Here is a 20,529-nt window from a genome sequence, read left to right as displayed (position 1 = left end):
CTTTTTTCTGGCAATAATGAGTCCTTAAAACATATATTCTGAGGTGATGAGCAAGTTGGACAGAGGTGGCATTGTAGCTGCTGCATCCAAACCTCTTTTGTTGACTGGAGAAGCTGCATAATTTCTCCCTTATGCTTAATTGTACTAGAGTAAGTACTAGAGATATAAACAAATGAACTGTCCTCTACAGGACAAATATACACCTCCTACTTTTTTCTTGCTCAAACCAACATATCAGGACATTCTAAATAGTAAATTTTAACTATTTAGATTATTCATGAACAACTCTGGTAAAAATTGAATTATAAACAAAAGATGGTATATTTACTATTCCTTGCAATTTTACCCAAACACTTTCTCTGTGCATTTGATTAGTAAATGGTCAAAATCACACCATGAACTTGATGGGAAAGTGGGGCTATACTGAAAAAAAGAAAGCCTCTTGTTATCAATCATCTCCTAACAGCTGGATGGGCCATTTTGAAGACAATCTTTGAACCTAAGTTTATCACATCTGCATATTCAGTTGGTGAGGTTTTTTTTAATACAAAAACCCACATTCCACTTATACTGGTGGGCACAACTGGAATTGTGAGAGCATATTTTATGAATTCTTTAAATATGGCTGATGTTATGGTTACTTGCAATGTGCCATTTAGCAGAAACCAAACTATGCTTCTCTCATATTTATATATGTATGCCTGTACATATGTGTGTGTGTGTGTAGTTCAGGCACATATGCAAACTTCCAAACAAAATACTGGGTTGCAACTTCACTGTTGTTTTTTTAGTAATAACGTATGAAGCTAGAAACAACTATACTGCTAGCAGTATACTTTGAAGTATACTTTTATAATTTTCAAGCAAATTAACCTTAAATAAATGCAAATAATCATGCCAGGAAGAGAAACATGGCAAGTGCCATGTTGGGGATCCCAGCTTTAATACATTCTAGGGTTTTAAAGGTAAAAATAAATATAGATTTGTGCTGAGCAATAGAGTCAATGCCATCTTCCTATGGGCTGCAAAAGTAAAACAGAAACTGGTACATCTCAGCACTGAAGCTAGAAGGCCTGTTCTCAATTACCAGCCTCTTTTAGGAGCCTAGCAACTATATTTTGAATTAAGTTGAAAGCTATCACACAATGCATTGAAGTAATCAATCCTGATTTTCAAAAGCTGCTATAGATGTCAAGTCTAACACACAGGAGCAATGGCTTAAAATGACTAAGCCCCTTCTCACTATTAAAATCAAATTTCTTTTGTTTTGTTTTACAATTTATTGGATTCTGATTAGTCAGTTATTACAATAATGTATGATATTATAGCATTTAAAAATTGTGACTGGAATTATCAAGAAACATACCTGTGCTTAACAGCAACAAAACTTTCATTATAGTGTATTCTTCAAAGCTAAGCTGCAAACGAACAAATTGAAGGCTGATCTGGTGCATTCCTTGGCATAATTCAAACATTGCAGACTGCCGCATCCTTTCCCTGTAAAAGTCAAGAAACAGATAAGGATAGAGATATACTGAAACTTTCAAATGTGTTGTTTAATCTTTTGTATTGTGTTTTGATATACTATTGCTGCCTAGAGTCACTACAGTGAGATGGGTGATGATGTACATCAATTTAATGATTTATAATTACAATTATGATAATAAAAATAATTTATGTTGTTCTTGTTGTTATTATTAGGCAAAGAGGACAGCCTTTTCCTCAAGGATCATTCTCATCTCATTAATAACTGTTTATAGACTATACACAGAGTTTGGTTAACATAATAAAACACTGACTGTATGATCCAGCCAAAATTAATCCCTCATAAGTGTCAATAGATTCTCTTTAGAGTGAAGCATGCAAAGCTTTCCCCATGAAAGTTGCTAATATCTGTCCATTGACAGGCTGCTTGAGTGAGTCAACCAACATTCTGAATGAAGATGAGATTTTCAATCCAGTTCAATCCAGATTTAGGCCCAGTTTTGAAATAGCAAATGCTTTGGGTACTCTGTGGGAAAACCTTATCAAGAAAAGAGAGAGTAGAATTACTTGGCTCTATGTTGGGGATAAAGGAATTATTTTACACTGGTTCCATTCAAATTTGATTGGCCATTGGTTGGTTTAGGAGGATTATTGACCTGTTTTAAGAACTACAGTATGGAATTCATCAAGATTTTATTTTATTTCTATTTAATATTTTCTTGAAACCGGTATAAACAGTTTTAGATGTGGCGCTGCTGCTGGTTCCCAGGGACAGAACATATTCCAGACTGATAAGAGACTTCACAGACCGGACTTTGTTGATGGGAAGGTTAAGAGGTTCAAGGTAGCTCTGCCCTAGAGCCCTTCTGGATTATTTTCCCCTCAGTTAGTGATTAGCCTTAGTCTGGCAAGATTCTGTCTATAAGGTGAGAGCAATAAAGAACTAGAGTTGGAACACTGGCTCAGTGTAGTTCTTGGCCTTTTTTCCTGACATTAGATGGATATAAGATGAGATTGGTGTAATGATAACACCCAGTTTTATCTTCCCTTTTCAACTAATCTAGCCGAGATATTGGATGTCTTCAGTTGACTATATAAGGACTAGATGAGATCCAATAAATTGAAGCTCAAACTAGACAAGTTGGATGAACTTTTGATAAATGTTTTCACCTGACGGGGAGAAGGTTGTATTTCCCCTGAAATATCAGGCATGGAGTTTTAGGATATTCCTGCACTCATAACCACAGGAGGCATAAATAGCTTAATTAAGATCATCACTTAAAAACTCCAGCTGATATAACAACAAATATATTAGAATAGAGTTAGTTTGGTTTGATTATTGCAGAACATTGTACTTGAGATAAAAACCACTATTTTGGAATCTTTGGATAGTTCAGGCCAGAGCTATTAACTAGAATTGGTCAATACGAATATATTTTGCTAGCACTTTGTCCATTTCTAGGCCCAGTAACCACTTCAGATATTGCACTTTAAAGTAAATGAAGACTGGGCTATTTAAAGCAACATCTTCTCTCATACATATCTGTGTATACTTACACCTTCTGCAGCTCTCCTCCTCATGCTTCCATCAGGTGAAGGGCAGATGGCTACAAGAGAAGGGCCATTCTTATTTCAAGCAACCAAATTATGGAATGGCCTTCAGAAAGTGGTATGTCTGGCATGCAAATATTTTTTTCACTGCCATGCTAAGATATTCTTCTTTCAGGCATTTTAGAGTTTTTTAAAAAGAGTTGCTGAAGTAGTAGATACATTGAATTTCAAACACTATCTTTTATCACATAATCAGGCAGCATATTAAAATATATTCAAATAGTCTTAAGATTTCCCACTGTAAATTCATAATTTATCTTTATTGGTATGAAAGCAAAAGCTGCTTGGATAAAAGTTAAAAAAAATCTATCCCCTTCTCCCCAAGTTATTTAGAGGAATTGAAAAGAAATGCTACTTGAAACAGAAACTGAATGCAAGTCAAAGTTGTAATATTTTTTTAAAAAAAATAATTTTAATTTATTTTGTTATAGCTGCCTACTCCATTAGAATCTGGGTGACTTACAAAATCCAGAAAACAACTAAAGGGCTTTTCAGAACCCCAGGAGAGTGGGCACCATTTGTATCTCTGGGGCAATGCTTTTCTAGAAGGCAGAGGCAGCAAAGGAGAAGGCATGTTTCCTAGGCCCTGCAAGATGACATGTAATAGAAGGGACCTGGACTGTACTTGCTCTGCCAGAACATAGCAGGCAGGCAGAAACAATTGGAGGCTAGCAATCCCACAGCTAATCAGACCCTATGTCATGAAGGGCTTAATAGGTGATGACCAGCACCCTGAATTGCACCAGAAGCTCACTGCTTGCATAGCAGCAATGACAGAGGCATAACATGAAGTGCCTGTAACTGCTGCTGCATTTTGTAGCTGTAGCTTCCGGATGATCTACAAGGGCAGCCCCATGTACAGCACACTGCAAGAATCCAATCAAAAGGTGCCCAGGGTATGAGTGCCCATCAGAAATACTGGAAAGGGACACAAGATGAACCTGTGCAAAGCCCTCCTGGCCAAAGCTGTAAGTCCAGGAGGTCCCTCAGGTTGTGCACCGGTCTTGAATGGAGAAGTATAAACCCATTCAAGACCAATGATGAAAACATCCCTGTACTGGGGGCCAAACAGCCAAAGCCACTCAGTCTTGTGAGGATTGAGCCAAAGCCTATTCCTCCCCATCAATACCCGAACAGCCTCCAGGCACTAGATTAGTACATTGACAGCTTTACCTGTGCAGTCCATAGTTGAGATATAGAGCTAGTATCACCAGTACACTGAACTGGCAAATAACATCATCCAACAGTTTCATGTAGATGTTAAATAGGAAGGGGGAAAGTGCTGAACCCTGAGGTGCCCCACAAGTGACAGGCTGTGGGTGTGCTCCCGTCCTCCATCCACATCAAGTTAATATGAACTTAATACCAAGTTCACTTTTCCAGCTAGAATTAAAGCTCACATATGAAAGGAAGATGCCCATATAATAGAACATTTTTTTAAAAAAAACTAGTATTTTGATTCCATAGAGAAGTGGTGTATTTTTTCATGAGCAAAAGTAAAGGAAAAACAATGAAACAAAATAAAACAAATCTAAAGGGTTAGCATATGAGTCAAACATTAATTATACTAATTCATTTATTTCTGCACCATCCTAGCACAATGTGGAAAAGTAAAGAGAAAAGAAATTAGGCAAGTAATCCCTTCCAGAATCAAGGAATACATAATTCCTTCCAGATAAGTGCAGACTGAACTTTTCGAGGACTGAACAACTTAATATGGAAATAATAGCTGTACATTTATGTGGCTGTTGAAATGAATAAAGTACTTCTCAATTTCTACAACTGTCCAAATGGGCAATTATTAACACAAGCCATTACATACCCATTACATACAGTGTAAGGACTGTAACAGCCACTCTGTACAGTAGGACAGATGCAAGATTAGCAAAGTACATCCATGAACACCAACTAACAGTCAAAAGACATGATGAAAACTCCTTAATCTCACAACACATGGACAGACTCAACAACAGTTTCAACTGGGAAACTGTGAGCATCCTAGACCAATCTAAATACCAAAACACTAGGGAATTTCTGAAAGCTTGGCTTTCAGACGAATCAGCCATCAATAGATACATAAAGATAAACCACATTTATACATGTTTCAAAAGAGACAATAAAACAGCTAAGAAGGAAACAAAAAGACCAGAACACATCCTCTCCAGCATCCAACACCCAGATAAGCAGGGATTGACAAACAATCAGGCAGAAAACTATACCCTAATCAAGGAACTACCAAGGAGAAAACAACACCCCCACCAAAATGGGCAGGGCAAGCTACTGTATATAAACAGGGAGCAGTCCCCACACTGACTAGCACTGATGATGTTACCTTAGTCAGGGACATCTGCAAGCAAACAACCAAGCTCAGAGAGCTCCAAGGACTCCACACTTCAACCCTGAGCTACATACATTCTCTTCTATTGGAACAACCCATTTTCTCAGCCTCTGCATTGGAGGTTTCAAATGAATAACTATTTTCTGGAAACATAGCAGATAGAATTATTGAATAGGTATGTGTTAACGTAGGATAAACAGTATAAATATATTTGTTCTTATGAAGAATATGTTAGAATTTAGTTATCACTTCCTGGGCAGAACAATGAAAACAAAAAGAACAGAATAAATCTGAAGTTTAGTAGGAGAAAGCTTCAGAACTTTCACAATGTTCTGCATTACTTATTTTCAAATGAGGAGGATATTGTTATACACTGAGCTGTAAGTCATAAATTGAATGTATTCTATAGATAAAACAATGTAATCTTGTCTATGTTTCTAAATACTAAAACTGTTTCTACCTAGAGCTAAGAAAAGGCTTAAAGTCATACTAGCTGGTATCTCTCCATCAATCATCACAGCCGCTCAGTCTGCTGGCTTTTCTATAGCAGGTGAACCTTTGACCTTATCTTCCATCCTTCTTCAGTTCCATCGAGAGTTCTTTGCACTGAGTAGAAAAGTCAACTGGTACTGCTCCTTCTTCAGTCCACTTCTTCAGGTAGCACTCAAAAAATTATTTTCAGCAATCTTTCCACTTGCTCATGAACTAACCTAATTCAGATTCACCAGCCCAAATTCGGTTTTACTAAAGCCAACAACCCACCTTCCACAGCTAATTGTCTACCTCCATCTCATATGCTAGTCATCACCTCCATTTCCCAGTTTCTTCTTCCCACAATTCTCTTTTCCCAACTCTGTATCTGCTGTGCCCTATGAAAATCTAAATTATCTTCTATCCCAAGCTCCTTATCCACAACACATAGCCCAGAGTGTTAGTTCAGTGCTTTTTTGGGTGTTTGCGTAAACACATGAATACCTGAAGAATAAGTAAGATGTAGTGGTATACAGCAAGCCTGCTATATAATGCACTGAAGAATCCAGAAACTTGGATAAACAAATGCCAATTACTTGTTTACTTAATAACTTACTATTAAAAGAAATGCCCCCCACCCGATCTTATCTCTAAAACCAAAGACCTATCACACTGACTTGTATGGTTTGTACAGCCTTAAGTTGAATTTGTATGTAAGCCAGAACAGTATTATTGTATAATACTGTATAAGTAGCATTGTGTAATTATCTCAAGCCATTGTGTATTTAGCTCGAATTTTGCTACAATAGGCAAAATTGTTCTTAACCATAGGTCGTCTGTAAACCAGGTGTTCTTAACCAGGGGACTAGTATTACACTAGCATATTTTTATGCATATACTGTAGTTCTTAACTAGAAAGTAAGACTCTACTACTTAATCTTTCTTTTTCATATTTTTTTATGAAAACCAACACTTAAAATTAGTATTTTAAAAAGTAATCATAGTAGTTATTCACATATGTTCACAGTTCTTTTAGATTAAACGTCTGTCTTTGTCTGCTGTGCTTCACTCCATATTCATTCATGACAGGTTCAATATAGCTCTTAAAAAAAAACAACTAACATGTATTTTCAATAATATGCCACATAGTGGTCTTTTTACTTTTTTATGGCATTAAAAAACTCCCACTTTCCGGCATTTCTCAACAGTAGTTTTAAAGCATTATTTCAGCAATACATAATGAAAATGTATTTCATCCCACCTATAAAAATCAAATTTGCACTATTCATTTATTCAATACAGATGCTCCAGCAGCCATAAATGTTCCCTTGGTCATTCTTTTTGATCATTATGATTTCTACAATAGCAGAAAAATCTCCTTCAGTAGCAGAATTCAATGGCACTTACATTTGATTATTTCAGTTATTGACAATTATGTACTAGAGTGAGTTTTACAGGACCAGAATATTAAACATCAGAATAAACTACATCAGTAGAGTTACAGCTACATTTGAAGCAAAATGCAATAGCATATATGCTATAAAAACTCAATCTAGCAATGATACAAAGAACAATTATGTCTGCCAATTGATTTGAGTATTAATTCCCCTTCTCCTGGGAAACAGATGAACAGCCTTTACCTGGCATGAGGTGGTAGAAGGATGATGCTATTTACAGAACAAATGAATATATGAGGACATGTAATATTTCTCCAATATTTATTTGATTTGATTTGATGTATATATTAATAGCACACTAGCTCTGAAGAAGTGGACATCTGTTGGAAAGATGAAGGGAACCTCTAAACTAAATCTAGGACCTGCCTTCCCCTTATTTCTGGCCAAGGAGGACATCAGTGCTGATGGAATGGACAATCATTATCCTCTTTTCCATACCTGCCCACTATATTAGCTTTATATTAGAGGAATGTCAGATCAGTGAGTAGGAATCTGTATATGAATCTCACAGCAAAGCTAAATGACCTTTAGTGTCATGTCCCCCGTTGCGATGTATACATACATCACAACAGGGAACATGCCTTTCCGGTGAAGGGGAGGGGGGAGGGAAGAATCAGTGCTAATCCCATAAGCACTGAAAGACAATACAGATAAAGGACCCAGGAAGCCATCATCCTATCTCCCTGACATCTCTGCATTACCACGGGGGACACACCTGCTCCGGACACAGGAAGAGGACAGAGGTAATCAGCGCTAATCCCCCTGATCACCCATCGAGACTCCGGAATTGCCCCCTGATCGCCCATCGAGACTCCGGGTTCACCGTCGGTCAGGACTTTGGGACAATGGGGGGTGGGGAAGGATCAGGTCCGCACCGCGGGTATTTACCGGCTACCTCGCACGCCATGTGCTCATTCCCGTCTTTCTCCATGTCTGCATTCTATTCTTAATAAACCAGATATCCTTAGCCCTGGCTGGTGAGTCTGTGTTTTTTCTGAATAAGGCAACCATCACATATAGTTTGTATGCTTTTACACAGCCACTGCAGGATTTCAAATGGGAATAGATTTTTTAAAAATCCATTCAATCATGTCTGATTTTTAGAGACTGCCTGGAAAAGCCCTTCAGTTTTCTTGGCAAGATTTCCAGAAGTGGTTTGCCACTGCCTTCTTCCTAGGGCTGAGAGAGAGTGACTGGCCCAGGGTCACCCAGCTGGCTTTGTGCCTAAAGTGGGACTAGAACTACCGATCTCCTAGGTTCCAGCATGGAGCCTTGACCAGTACACCAAACCATCTCTCCAGAATAGATAGTTACATTGTAACACAATCGACCAACTTACATAACTGATACAGCTCCCATAACAATTGTAGAACATGATATACCTATTTTTATATTACACAGTAGTTTGCAGACCTTTTGTCTAATGAAACTGTTAAGTTTTCAAATATAAAATGCAACATTTTCTTAATTATTTATAATTGTATACATGTCCCTAATTATGAAGGCTATGTAATTGTGAACCACTTGCTAACACATTTGCTCAAGATATAGAAGCAATTTCCATAACAGCAGGAGCTGGATTGCTGATTGTGAAAACTGCTGGTATAATTATTGTATTCATGAATGCACCAAGTTGATCATTTTCCAGATCATAGCTGGGGCAATGTTTTGCTTTGGGACACTGTGTGTATATATTTTTGTATGTGGGCTTAAGTAACTGTTACTCTTACCCGTTTGTCAGATAGAGAGAGAGAAAAATAAATCAGACTATGCTACGTCAATGGCATGCTCATGCATTGAAGTATTCTAAATATTTACTACATGAATCCTCTCCACAAGCCCCTGTCAAACAAGGTTAATCTTCACAAAATGTCCATACATACAATATGGACATATGCAGATGGAAAGTCTTCTATACATACACTGGTTCCATACAAGCCAGAGCCTGTATGGCACATGCTAGATTGGTACAGCAATCTAGCATGGGGAAAAGCCAAAGTGCATTCAGTTATAGATATGAATGCAGGAACTGGGGTTTTGGGGAGTACTGTAACCCCTTAATGCTTGTGTAAGGCTAGAGTGTATCCGTTAAATCTGAAGTAATAATTCTCTGGTCAATTACTGAAGTAATAATTCTCTGGTCAATTACTGAATACTTTGTTAAAATTATATTTTTTTAAAAAATGCAATGAAATTAATCAACTGATCTTGGCTGGGAGTACTAAAGCAATGTAGCCAGATGTTCTATGAAGACAGTGCAAGGATCTTTAAAGAGAGAGAAAGAAATGCCAGCACCAACCAACCCAAAAGCTACTCACCCAGACTCATTTTGCCCACTTGCATTGGCCCATTATTACCAACTGTATTGTGGTAAGGATCCTCTAAGCAGTGCTTCTTAACCTTGGCAACTTTAAGATGTGTGGACTTCAACTCCCTGGATGGGGAATTCTGGGAGTTGAAGTCCACACATTTTAAAGTTGCTATGGTTGAAAAACAGTGCTCTAAAGATATGGAAGAAGATAGGAAACACACACCTCCCCAGTTTGTTCAACTGGACATTCCCCATCCCAGAGGGCAGTTTATTCATTGAAACAGTAGCTACTGTACTTTATTTACAATTGTTAATGCTGCCCATAAACTGAAAGGAGGGCTATAAATAATCTTAATTTAAAAAATACGTCTTCCGTTAATTGTTATACTCTCTTTTAAACTGTATAATTCAAGTAAACTGAATGAACATAAAATGCAGCTTTTTCGTTTCATCTTTAACAATTGATAAAACATTAGGATTCCAGGGAAAATTACAAGCTGAAATAACTAAAAGGTCACATAGCCACAGCCTTCAGTGTAATATGGAGCTATAAATTCATTGTTCTATTAATGAGTGCCCAATTTAGCAAGATCTATTAATGAGTGCCCAATATATAATTTTTAAAAAATTATTGTGCATAGTTATTTAATCAGAAAATGTTTAAAAATCATTAGAATAGTTTAAAAATTCTAACCACAACCTAGGTCAAATATGGTGGATTTTAATTAACAGTTGAATGTTTTTCAGAAGCTATATAAAGTTTTGTGTTACTCAAAAGCTGCTTGAAGCAACCTGAAAAATATTAACTCCTACCATGCTATATCTAGCCATCTAACTGGCTTTCTAATATATCTTTCATATCACAACAGTATTTCACATTTAATAATGAAAAAGGATACTTTACAAAATTCACTACTTTCTAAAAGAGTCCTACTTTAAAACCAGGGACAAAAATATATTTGTACACAACGGTATTTCCATTTTATAACAAAAACTTAATGCAGAATCAGCTGACATATTGTGTACGCTTTTCCTTAATCATGTCTGCAGCAACACACTAGGATAGCAGTACCCAATTGGGGGGGGGGGCAACAAACAAATGTGAAATTTGGATGGCACCTTATAAAGTTGTGGCTTTTTGGGGTTTGGCTAATTACACAGTACTCAAATACCAGAAGGTAAGCAAGCCACTGGGCTAGAGCTGCCCACTATTTCATTTTCCAGTAATACTTTTGGGATCTATGTGGGCCCAGGGTCATTATGAAAAATACCAATTACGTTGGAGACTAACTCTTTGCTTTGTAGCATGATAGTTTCCAAATCATCTTTTCCCCAAATTAGAAGAATCTTAGCAGACACAATAGAGCAGGTTGATAGGTAACTTGTTGAAATCAGTAATGTTGGGGGCCCAAGCAGTACAAATATAGTTTGACAGTGTGAAATGCTAGAAAACTTCTGTTAAGCCTATTTATTTTGTTTGCACTGTATTTGCAGCTATCTCTGGGTGATAATGAAACACATAAACCTTTAGATTCTCTCTAAGAATGCTAATAAAAGCAAAATTCTTCAAGTTAAGTCTGAGAGTGTTTGTTTGTTTGACTCAGTACAATAGTTCTGTTCAGGTCATACATTCTTATATAGACCTCAATATGGGGCCCCAGAATGGCCCTGTAGTCCCCCTCCTCTGTAAATCACACTGTGTGTCAGTGTGATGTCATATGATTTTCAACAGCAATGAATCTTCTTCTCTATGTGAACACTTCCACATGAACTGGAACTCTGCATTATCTGATTTCTAGCTCACATGGAAGTCTTCATATACACAATGCTCCCTATTGTAGATAACTGTCCTGTATTCATGGGGACCAGCTCTTTAGTAAGCTGCATACTGCGTAATTGTGGAAATGCCCATTGTCCCCCTCTGTTGAATTCTACATTGGAATGTGCTGCTTCATCAGGGCTAAAGTAATATACAACCTAATAAAGAAGAGGAAGAGGAACAAAGGAAACATGAAAGTCTAGTTAAGAACATTTGGGTAAAAATATAAAGAAGGAGAAATAATAAACATATTGCTATGGAGCAAAAAAATCAACTCAAACATCAAAAATTTGTCAGCAATCTTGTTATTTTATTTTTCAGTAGAAAAAGTGACAAGGGAGATCTGGTCAACTAGATACGAACCTAATCAATATGGGACAGTTGATTAAAGAATGAAAACAGTGCAAACCTTGGGAGGAATTGGCCAGATTATCTTGAGGTTTGCCATTTTCACAAAACAGAAATTGGAGCACAGTTGTACCTGCACACCAGATTTTAAAGGAACCAGTTTCAGTAAGTTTAGAGAATTAGTAAGTGGGACCTTGTGAACAAAAGTCCTTAGGTCAAATGAAGTTCAGGCAGATTGGAAACTTCTGAACAGTAAGATACTGGAAGTCTAATTTCATAGCATTCCAAAAAGAAAGGCAGCTTAGAGTTAAAAGGGGAGTTATAGGAATTAAAAGATGAGTGTAATCATTAAGGCTACCAGCAAATATATAGTATCCACAGAAAGCAAGTTTGAAAGGCTAAACCAGCAAAGGAAATTAGGCTTTCAAGGGAAGCTAAAAGCAACAAAAGTGGCTTTTTCAGCTATGACAATAATAAAAGAAAGAAAAAGGAATGAAGGAATAGGCCTGCTGGTAGGAGAAGATGGTAGGACAGTAAGCAGTGATAGGGAGAGAGCAGTGGTCTTCAGCTTCTAATTTGTAGTCTTTTCTTCAAAAGCAAACTGCATTCAAATGTAACTGACCAGAACCACTGACAAATAGAGGGAGTGGGAATCAAGGGTAAATAAAGATATGGTTAGGAAACACCAGCTGTTATGAATGAGTTCACACTTCCAGAACAAGACCAATATCATCCAAAAGTTAACTTGCAGATGTCAACTTACAGCCCTTTTCTGTGATCTTTAAGAACTAATAGCAAACAACGAGATGGGCAAATGTTGTTCTATTCTTCAAAAAGGGGAAAAAATATAAGACAGGTCAGCTTGAAATTCATACTGGGCAAAACTCAGGACCAGATTATTAAGCAATTGGTTGGTGAGCATTTAGAATGGAATGAATTTCTTGGCAGGAGCCAAGAATAAACCATGCCAAGCCAACCTGATCTCTCTCTCTCTTTTTAAATAGAGTAACCAGTTTAATTGACTGGGAAGTGGACATCATGTTTTTTTTTTTTTAATTTCTGAATTATATATATTTGTTAACTATTTTATAGTTTTATTGTATGCAATCCAGAGTCACCTTTTTGTGAGATGGGCGGCCATATAAATTGGATGGATAGAGGAATGGATGGATTTATGGATACCTCAACTTCAGTTAAGTATTTGATTAAGTCTGTCTTGGGTTTCTACTAGAGAAGAGGGCCCAGCCTGGGCTACGTTAGATGGATTCAAAATTGTTTGAATATGTAAGTGTAGGTCAAAGATTCCATGTCATACTGGAGGGAAGTATTAAGTGGTGAGCTGCTAAGTTCTGTTCTAGGTCTTACGTTGTTCAATATATTTATCAGCAACCTGGGTAAAGGTTGGGAAATATTATCATCGTATTTACAGATGACACAAAGATAGGGGAAATGGAAAACACTTTAGAAGACAGTATCCAGTTACAGGAAAAACTCTGAAAGATGGAAACAACAGGCAGAAATCAGTCCACTGTTGAATTTGGTAAGACAAATGTGATGTCTAACATTTGGGTAGGGAAAAGCAGAAACATGAATGTACAATGGGGGACCATACATGCAAAAAAGGATCTGAGTGACGTTTTGTTCAATATGAGCCAACAGTGTGATACAAATGCTAAAAAAGCAAATGCATTTCTAGGTTGCACCCACAGAAATATGGTGTTAAAATCAACATAAGTCCATGTGTCAGATCACACCTATATTGTATTGCGTTCTGGACATCTCATTTTAGAAAAGACATTGGAATATGTCCAGAGGAAACAACCAAGGTGATAAGGGACCTCGAATAAAAAATGTACGAGGAACATTTGGAAGTGTTGGGCATATTTAGTCTGGAGAAGATGTGGTATCTAAAGGGCTATATCTGAGTATCTGAAAGAATGTAATGTAGAATAGAAGGTCGAATTGCTCAGAATTGTTCTACAAAACAGGAGAAAAAAAGAGTGATCTTAAATTACAACACAACAGATTTCAGCTGGATATCAGGAGAAAAATTCCTAAGGGTAAAAGTGGTTTAACAATGGAACAGACTGCCTTGGGAGGTCGTGGACTTTTCTTCACTGGAACTAGCTGACCATTTCCTGAAGATGCTGAAGTAGTGTATTCTTGGGAAGGGTGTTGGATTAGATCAGGGTTTCTCAAACAGGGTTCCATGGAACCCTAGGGTTCCCCAAGAGGTCAGTAGGGGTTCCCTGGGAGATCATGATTTATTTACAGTAATTTTGTAACTTCTGGCCTATATAAGCCTGAATGTGCAGGGCCCTTAAAAATATTTCAAGGGTTCCTCCAGGGTCAAAAGGCTGAGAAAGGCTGGATTAGATAATCTCCAAGATCTCTTACATTCCATATTATATAATTCAAATCCCTAAAAAGAAGTGATACTCCAGATAATGAACTACAAGTCCCAACAATCCCAGTCAACATGGAAAATTGTTATAAATACTGGAAATTATACTTCCACATCATCCAAGGTTTATTATGGGTCAATTATTTCAGTATTTAACTAAAAATAGGGAGTTAAATAACAACCTGTTTTGTACTTCTAGAGGTCATGTTATGCCAGATATAGAAAATGAACTCTTCTGGTTTTCCTAACATTCAGTAGGCATTCCCTTCCTGGAATTTAAATCCATTATCTTGTGTCCTGTACCCTGAGACAACTGAAAAACAAATCTTAATTTTGTTAGATTAGCTACTCAAAAGTTTCAACTTCTAAACTAAACTTTCTCAAACATTTTACACTAAAGCAGGGTTTCCCAAGTGGTCAATATTGACCCCAAGGGTTGATGGGACTACCCATTATTGTTTTTTTTTAATTATTATTATTATTATTATTATTATTATCATCATCATTATTCATAGTACTTCAGTTAAAGAAGTATTTATCAAATTAAAGCTGAAACTTCATGAAGGGGTTGATCAGCTGAAGAATTTGAGGACCCCTGCCCTAGAGGAACCCTTGAAATAATTTTCAGGTCTCAGGGGACCCCTGCATAAAAATTGTGAAAAATATGAAAACTTTACAATATAGTTCACTCCCAAGTAGTGAACAACAGCAAAGCAATAGGCTGGCAGGTGAGCCAGATATGAAAATCCCCACTGCTGCAAGTGCTAGCTTTATGCAGCACATGAAGTTCAAAAAACAATGTTGTTTTTTTTTCAATCATAATATTTCACAAAACTCCTAGGAATGTCTCATGGAACCATATATTTACGCTGAAACTCAGCTGAGAAAGGCTGATCTAGACAATATGTTGCTCTGTTACTGTTATAAAAGACTGCAACAGAGAAACAAACTGAGCTTCTGGTACTGAGACTTCCTTTCTAGCTCCAATCATCTTCTAAATAATTAAATATTTTATATTTAACCAACAGGTCACAACCTTTGGAGGCCATGGACTATACTAGGTTTTAAGTAGGTAGAAGGAGGTTAAAAAAATTCATTTAAATAAAATTAATCTCAATCAAGTTCAATTAATATATTTTCTCATGCATTAAGTAATTCTATCCTTCATGAAATTTAAAAAAAAAAAATCATGGCAACTTTTGAAGGGATACTGATTGTTACCCCCAAGGTGGACCCATGTCTCTCTGGTACCATAGTTTCCTGCATTAGAACTAGGAATATCATGAATGAAACCGGAAGATAGCAGGAGATTTATGTCTCAAGAAGCAAAAATTTCAAGTTCTTTTAAAGCAACCACAGGATAAGAGGCCTGAACTATAATGATATTGTTATAGAATAGGAATTCTCCCTTCCTAGCTCCACTCTTTTTATATAAAATTCTTACTCTCTCAACTCACTATTTGTTTTTGGGGGGTGAGGGGCTGCCAGACTTTGCGAATCACTAACTGTTTTCTAATAGAACAAATAAGCACAAGAAGCGGTAAATTACATCAGGAAATGGTGTAAAAAATAACATATTCCTCCATTCCTTAGTAATATATTCCAAGTCTTATTCTTCTCCCCTCAATAAATAACTGGAAATTGAGGGTGCAGGGGGAGACAGATATAATAATAAAAAAAAAGAGTCAAAAATATCTACAGACCGGGATCTCAATGTCCCATTAGTTTGGCTGCACCAGAAACTCTTAATTTGAGATTAAGAGTTACTTAGTTTTCATAGCTAGAATCCAAAGAACCATTAAACATATTCTGTGAGTAACTTATTTGTTTGCTTTTTTATCTTCACCCCTTAGAGCAGAAAAAGTAATTTAAAAACCTATATTAATTTCAGGAGTAGTTTGCAATATGACATCTGTTGCTGCTGTTCCATTAAAAAAGAAAATAAACGATTTCACTGAGGTAGCTGAATCCCTTCACATGAACTTCAGCAGTGTTTTTGAACATGAGTCTTTGTTTTTATGGTACAAGTATGGCTACCGTAGACAAGATTTTATGCTTCAATTTAGAAAAGGACACAGCAATGGAATAAACAGCATTTGCAATTATTGGGTGTACAATATAAAGAAGGTATCTTTCATTAAAACATTTTGGCTTCTTCCAAAATTGGTAATTATAATTGTCATGAGCATACACTGAGCTGCTGTATATTGTTAACAAAAGCTATTTTGTTGAATGGGCTTTAAAAAAATAATAACATAGATATTCTCATGTCATATAAATGTAGATAGCTACAGTGAATATTCTTTTTATTTAGATTAAATGTTGAAGCTTTGGTTGCACATACAATGATGGATGCAAATTAAACATAAGGGCAAGAAGAACACATGTGAAAAAGGTGTTTCCATATGCTCATTTTCCAGTATTTGTATCGTTTCACGGGTTTGCATCTCTCTGTATATCACATTTTAACAAGGCTTTATTTTATAAACCTCCTTGAAAAAGCAAGCATTTATCGGATAACTTACTCATTAAAGACCAAGTCAGGAGCAAAATAAAGAAACTGGCTGTTCGTATGTCTGTAAGATCTCCAGCTCAAGGCAAATGACGATAAACACATCCAAGAATACTGTATTAAAGTAATTTGGTCCTCAAGAGGCAAGTTTCTAAATCCTGAAGAGAAAAAAGACAATAATGATTAGTAAATCTTTAACAGCAAAGGAATTCCTTAACCAACACACACACAGGCTCACACACAAACACTTGTAGGCTTAGGCCTGTCAGGAACCATGAATTCTAATTTAAATACTTTACCCTGCTGATGTGCAAAACATTCCTTGAATGAACCCTCCTATGCTGAAACAATTACTTTGAAATGCTATCTGTGTCTGGTCTGAAACACCTGTGTTCCAGGCAGACCTATTTAGGGGAGGATCAGGAACAAGCCAGGAGATTGGTGATAGAGCACATCTATCACCAATCTCACCAAGGAGGTAAGAGAAGAGAAAGCACTGAAAAGATATGGGGAGGCAGGTCAGCTGGATATATAGTGCTAGAACCCAAGCCATAACCACTGTTGATGCCCTTGGCCTTATCCCCTACATCCATCCTCTCTTGATATTCTCAGTGTCTTTCTTTCCATATCTCTCCTTATCCATCACCAATATTCTTGGAATAAGGAAAAGAAAATGCGAGAAAGATAGTTGGTGTGCATCTGACTGGAAATTCCATACCTGAAACCAAAAACATTGGCAGCAGCACATGGAGGATAAGGGGAGGGAGGGAAAGAAAGGCACTGGGGAACATCCCCGGGCAGGCTGTTGGACTGACCATACAATGGTGGAGGGAAGGAAGCAGTGTAGTAGCCTGGCTCTACTCTGCCATGTAACACCTCTCTGAATTTGTTGTAGCTAAAATATGTAACAACCGAAATGTTCTGAGTTTGGTTCTGTAGAAGGATTTAGCAGAATTTAGGAAATACAATGTGTTCAATTTGGATTAAAAACAACAACACATTTCCTACTTCATGCACACTGCTACTTCACCTCCTAAAATAGGTATGGAAAATACTTCATTATTTCTTAGTGGCAAGGCAAACCTGATCAGCATATCAAATCAGTACACCATTATGCTACAGATTTCAAGGCAAACTCTGGCTTCTGCAACAGATCCCAGGTTAGTAATATTATGAGCTCCATTTCAGGATATGGCCTGAAAACTGGTGGTTATGCTCAAACACGCATGAAAATATAAGATCTTTTAGAGACAGACACGATACACTTTTAATCTATCTTTTAGATACAATATACTAAGAATGGCCCAGAGAATTCTGTTCACACTGCTATATTTTCTTGTGTTCTAAACAAATATTAACTTGCATTTTGCAAATACTCTGAGCATATATTTATATTTATGGACACAACTAGTCATCATGCATCATGAACGAATGTATCCTTTTTCAACCTCCAGACAGTTTTAGATTATACTGCCCAGAATGCCCTGGGCTAAACATTTGGGGAATTTTGGAGCCCCAACCCATATGGAGGGAAACTGTACAAATGCTTTATAATGACAACTGATGAACTTATTCTTGATGCAAAAGAAGTTCTATCATGTTCTTTTGAGCAAAGCATATCTTAAACCCACAATGCCTATATTAAAACAAAGAGTAGTCTTACAAGGTTTCATTACCTGGGAGGATCTTTGCCCATTTTACCACCTGAATCATCTGCTTGCCAGCAAGACGATTTAAAGTGGAGAGCAGGTGTTCAGCTGTGTCTGGCTTTGAGCTATCATATCCTGCATATACAATTTCAGGTTCAATGTTCTCTAGAACCATAGCAGGCGAGGGAGTAAGTGCTGGTGAAACTGCAGATAAGTGAGGAACAAGTGCTGTGTTTACAGAAGGTTCTTTTGCTGGAGCAATATATGTCATCCCTTCTTCTGGGCTTTGTGGTGGCGGCTGCTGCTGCTGCTGTGGTGCCGGCTCTTCATGGATTCCTTTTAACTTGCCCAACTTTTTCGACTTCCGGGCTGTAGCAAAGACAATTCGTAAAATGGGGTAAGAATGTAATTGTTTGCACACAACACTGGAAACTATCCATCTTTTTTTCCACTAAGTAAAACACAAATGGCACTTGGCAAAACCAAGGTCAATAACTGAATACAACACAAAACGGAAAAGTGAATATTTAAAAAATGTGTTTTGTAGCAGTAAATTGCACACAGATGACTGCAAATTATAGTAGTATTTCCCAAATACATCTTACTATATATCCCACATGGATTCAGCAAAGCATGATTATTCTGTTGAATGCATACCACCATCATAAGTCATTTAAGTTTCCCTTTATTAACTGAATCACTTGATGTTTTTGTGACTCTTTTGTTTTATTCCCAACCAAGCTTTTTCCCCACTGGTTTTGAAACTGCACTGCATAATTCCTTTAAAATAATTAACAGAAATATTGTTCAGTGCAGCAACTCAAGTAACAGTATCAAAGGTTATATTTTAGTTAAATTAATTTTCATTATTTTCCTGATACCATTAGTAAGGAACCTGGATTACAGGCTAAGAATTTCCAACAATTTTTCCCCTAAACAAAGTTTCATGTGTTCTGCAAAATATTATTGTAGACTAATCCACTTACATATCTTCCTTTTCTTTTCCTGAATGGCAAACAAGTCTATATTATAGACTGTTTCATCTACAGCTTAATTACAATAATCCATATACACATATAGCAGATATGCTTTTTTGTACTACCTTGTAAATTTATTTTCATTTTTTAAGATTTTTTAAAATTCCTTATCTATATAACAAACTTCATGGTATAAACTCCATAAACCTGAGTTTATCTTAATTTTATCAATTTGGAGAAACTTTTAAAACTGATTTATTCAAGTATTTCTAAGTTCCCTTTATGGAAAAAAAACCTTCTAAAGGCAGCATTTTTTCTTGACAGACATGATAGAGTGAAAACAGGTTTTTTAATTTGTTTTCTTGCAGCTTAATTGGTTTGATTGGTGTGCACTAATAACAGCTATAACAGATCTAATATGAATCTCTGAATAACTTTGCATAAACATTCAAAGCATATTTTGTAAAATTGTTCTTGTTCACTGATACTAATAGTGAAAAGATGTTTAATATTTAAATTCCAAGAAACTCAAGACAGAATCCTCTCTTGTATTTTACAAAATTCCAATGTGCTCGTCTCTGTCTCCACATCCCACCCTTTGCAAAGATGTCTCTTTTTGTATAGTTTTACTAAACTTCCAATATTCTAAGCTCAACAACTGTTTTTTTCTATGAAGTTTTTAGACAGCAAATCAATATTCTATAGTAATGATACTTCGGTAGTAGAAAATACTATGCTTCATTTAGGCTACAATTCTCTACCTAATTATCTGTGATCTGATCCTCATTGTACAAATAGTATATTGGTTGCATTGTAAAACTAACGAATTTATCTCCCTTCCTCTAAATCAAATTATTCACAAGCTCCTAAAAAGGTAGTATGTGAAAATCCATAATATAATGAATTTTCACAATTTTGCTTTCCAAGGCAGACAAGGGCAAACTGTATCATTAAAGAGCATTGATTCTATCAGGAGAGTCACAAAGCTGCATGAAGTTTCCTATCACTTCAGTGAATTTTTAATATAACATAAAGGAGACTATGAACAAAAATTTAAAATCATTTTATGACAAATATATAATCAATTATTTCATCTCTCAAGGCCTGATATATTTCTATTGTCAGAATTTGTGAAATAAGCAAATCA

At 36.5% G+C, this 20,529-nt stretch overlaps 1 protein-coding gene across 3 annotated transcripts in view; it reads right to left on the bottom strand.

Moving 5' to 3' along the window:
• Window positions 1–20,529, bottom strand: part of NR3C2 (nuclear receptor subfamily 3 group C member 2) — a 172,709-nt gene that overhangs the window by 21,612 nt on the left and 130,568 nt on the right. For all 3 annotated transcript variants that reach the window (XM_063310299.1, XM_063310297.1, XM_063310298.1), the window contains exons 5-7: window positions 18,433–18,774; window positions 16,770–16,914; window positions 1,367–1,497 (exon numbers count right to left, since the gene is read on the bottom strand). In XM_063310299.1, the coding sequence (XP_063166369.1) occupies window positions 1,367–1,497; window positions 16,770–16,914; window positions 18,433–18,774 (618 nt within the window). The remainder of the gene's footprint in view (window positions 1–1,366; window positions 1,498–16,769; window positions 16,915–18,432; window positions 18,775–20,529) is intronic.

This window comes from Candoia aspera, chromosome 8 (assembly GCF_035149785.1).
Source record: "Candoia aspera isolate rCanAsp1 chromosome 8, rCanAsp1.hap2, whole genome shotgun sequence".
NCBI lineage: Eukaryota > Metazoa > Chordata > Lepidosauria > Squamata > Boidae > Candoia > Candoia aspera.
Note: the sequence above shows the minus strand (reverse complement) of the source record. Positions and strands in the feature narration are given on the sequence as shown.